A 2347-nucleotide genomic window follows, 5' to 3' on the forward strand; every position below is an offset into this window, starting at 1 on the left:
CCGCTGAGTTTGTTCCAGCTTTCTCTGAACAGCTCCCTTGAGACCAATGAACCTTAACGTGGTTACGTTGCTAACTGTTAAGCCCTTCTTATCTCCAATCTAGGCAGCCCCTGCTTGTTTAAACATTTCCTGTGATGAGGCATATGTTGACATAGGCAGAGCCCAGCCTGCAGCTATTTCCCACTTGTAAGAATTATTATTAAAACCTTTTTCATTGACATTTTCACGTTGGCAAAGTTCATAATACCAACACACAAAAAACGAGCTGATACTTGTGCAGGGCTGTAGGTGCTCGCAGTACTTCACAAGTATAAAAAGGAGTACTTCCTGACTTGGGGAGCCTCGCTCTCTGCACCTCTTGCTTCTAAGTACTGAAGATCTATTGCTTTTTAGAGCTTAGCACGTTACGAGCACAGTGTTCAAAAGCAGGGGGTAAGACAACATCATTCATTGTAGGACTGGGACCTCATTCACAAATCTTTCAAATACGACCTTCCAGGGAAAACAGGTGGCCAACAGAGCACAGGGAGAGGGAAGGGATACTTGCTTTTCCTCTGGTACTGATTTTTTTTTTTTTAAAATCTGTTGCTCACTGAATTGTCTTAACTTTGTCCACGTTTACTGGTAGATTAAGGCCACCAGTGACGGAGTGGCTAGGAGGAGGCAAGTCCCTCAGAACTGTGAGTACCGTAAACTTAATGACTGATGACAAGAGCACAACAGGGCATTGAGGCAGGCAGGTGAAGCATTTCTTACTGCTTGACCTTATATGATCTTATCTCAGTAGGCATGAAGGAGATTCTTGTCACCGTGAGAAAAACAAGAGAGTCCATTTTATCCTCTGAGACTGGCAAGCTGCAGAAGGGAGGGATTACATCTTTCAGCCACAGTCCCCATCTGATTCTTCTCGGGTCTTCAGAATAACTTAAAGTGCAAACTTAAAGTCATTGTGTCAAGCTACAGCTGATGTGTTTTGGTGTGTTCACTCCACACAGATTGAGAAGTTACAAAACCAAATTGAAAAAGAGAAGCAAAATTACCAAGATCTGGAGACCTTGAGCAAGGAGCTAATAGAAGATAAAGAACAAATACAAGTCGTCATGGAGACTCTAAAAGCTGACAAAGACAGACAGGTGCAAACTTCACAAATGTAATATAAAAGTATATGCTCAGTAGTGGTAATTTACTGGTGCCGTTTAGAGCATCTGGTTCTCTCAGGGAGACAGGGCAATTTGAGAGCTATTAAGTGCAGGCTGAACTGGTTCAAATGTAAGTAAATGTAAGTAAAAAGCTTCTTCAAGCAAAAAAGCCCAGCATGTTTTGGTAGCTACTGCCTCTGTTATCACAGGGAGAATCTTCAGGCTGTTGTAGAGACAGATCTTTCCTGTTTGGGGAGTAAAGCCCAGGATCTTACTAAATGGGATACCAACTGATTTTAGGATGTACAAATAAAACCCCATTTTATTGCAGAAGATCGGTCTTTTGTCAGCTGTGTGTCCTGAATGGTTTAGTTGGGGATTTTTTAGATGTTGAGAAAGCATTTATGTCTTCTGGATTGATATTTTAAATGCCCTTCAGCTTTTACTACTGTGCTGCAGTTCACATGCAGTGCTTTGAAGCTGTTCTATTACAGGTTTGTGCAAGGTATCACCTCTATTAATTTGACAAGCGAAGAAAATACAGACACAGATCATTGGAGACTGGTCTGTATATTTTCAACCTGTATTAAAATTTACTCCAGGTTTTGTGGAGTAATGATTAAATAACAAAATGTCTTATTTGTGTGGTGCTTTTCATCTTGAAGGATTCTTACCTAAACTTCTGCCTGAGAAACTGCATTTTACTGCCAAAATCCTACATTTCAGTTAGAACACAGTGGTAAGAATTACCACAGACTCCTTGTGGTAAGAATTATTGAATACTTAACAAGTAGGGCAGGAAGTAAAACCAGAATTATCCTCAATCATCAGAAAAAGGGCAGATTCTGATTTTGTCAGGTCTAAGTCCTATTTGATTTCTGTGGATGTTGTCTAGATAGGAATCAAATGCAAATTGCAGTCTAAAGAACAGTTGCTTCAGCTGGAATTTGACCAGTGGGGTAAGTAAGTGTATTGTTCTTAGAGAAAGTGTGCCCTTAATGAGAGCTGTAACTGCTGCAAATTTTCAAATGTTTTGAGGTTTCTGACACCTTATCAGAGATAATTTGTGTCTTCAGATCCCAAAGATGAAAGTAATCTTAGACAGATACCCCTTATTAGGAATGATTCCTAAGAAAGCATCTTCTCCAAGATGTTATCTGAAGGTCTGCTGTCTACTTTCTCCCTCTGCCTCGACCTTCTTAGCTGGC

General features: G+C 40.5%; 1 protein-coding gene across 1 annotated transcript in view; it reads left to right on the plus strand.

Annotated features, from left to right (window-relative positions):
* Positions 1-2347, plus strand: part of CCDC88C (coiled-coil domain containing 88C) — a 47977-nt gene that overhangs the window by 18420 nt on the left and 27210 nt on the right. Inside the window, exon 10 of the mRNA XM_010134304.1 lies at positions 996-1133. Within this exon, the coding sequence (XP_010132606.1) occupies positions 996-1133 (138 nt within the window). The remainder of the gene's footprint in view (positions 1-995; positions 1134-2347) is intronic.

This window comes from Buceros rhinoceros, unplaced genomic scaffold, assembly GCF_000710305.1.
Source record: "Buceros rhinoceros silvestris isolate BGI_N320 unplaced genomic scaffold, ASM71030v1 scaffold22574, whole genome shotgun sequence".
Lineage (NCBI taxonomy): Eukaryota > Metazoa > Chordata > Aves > Bucerotiformes > Bucerotidae > Buceros > Buceros rhinoceros.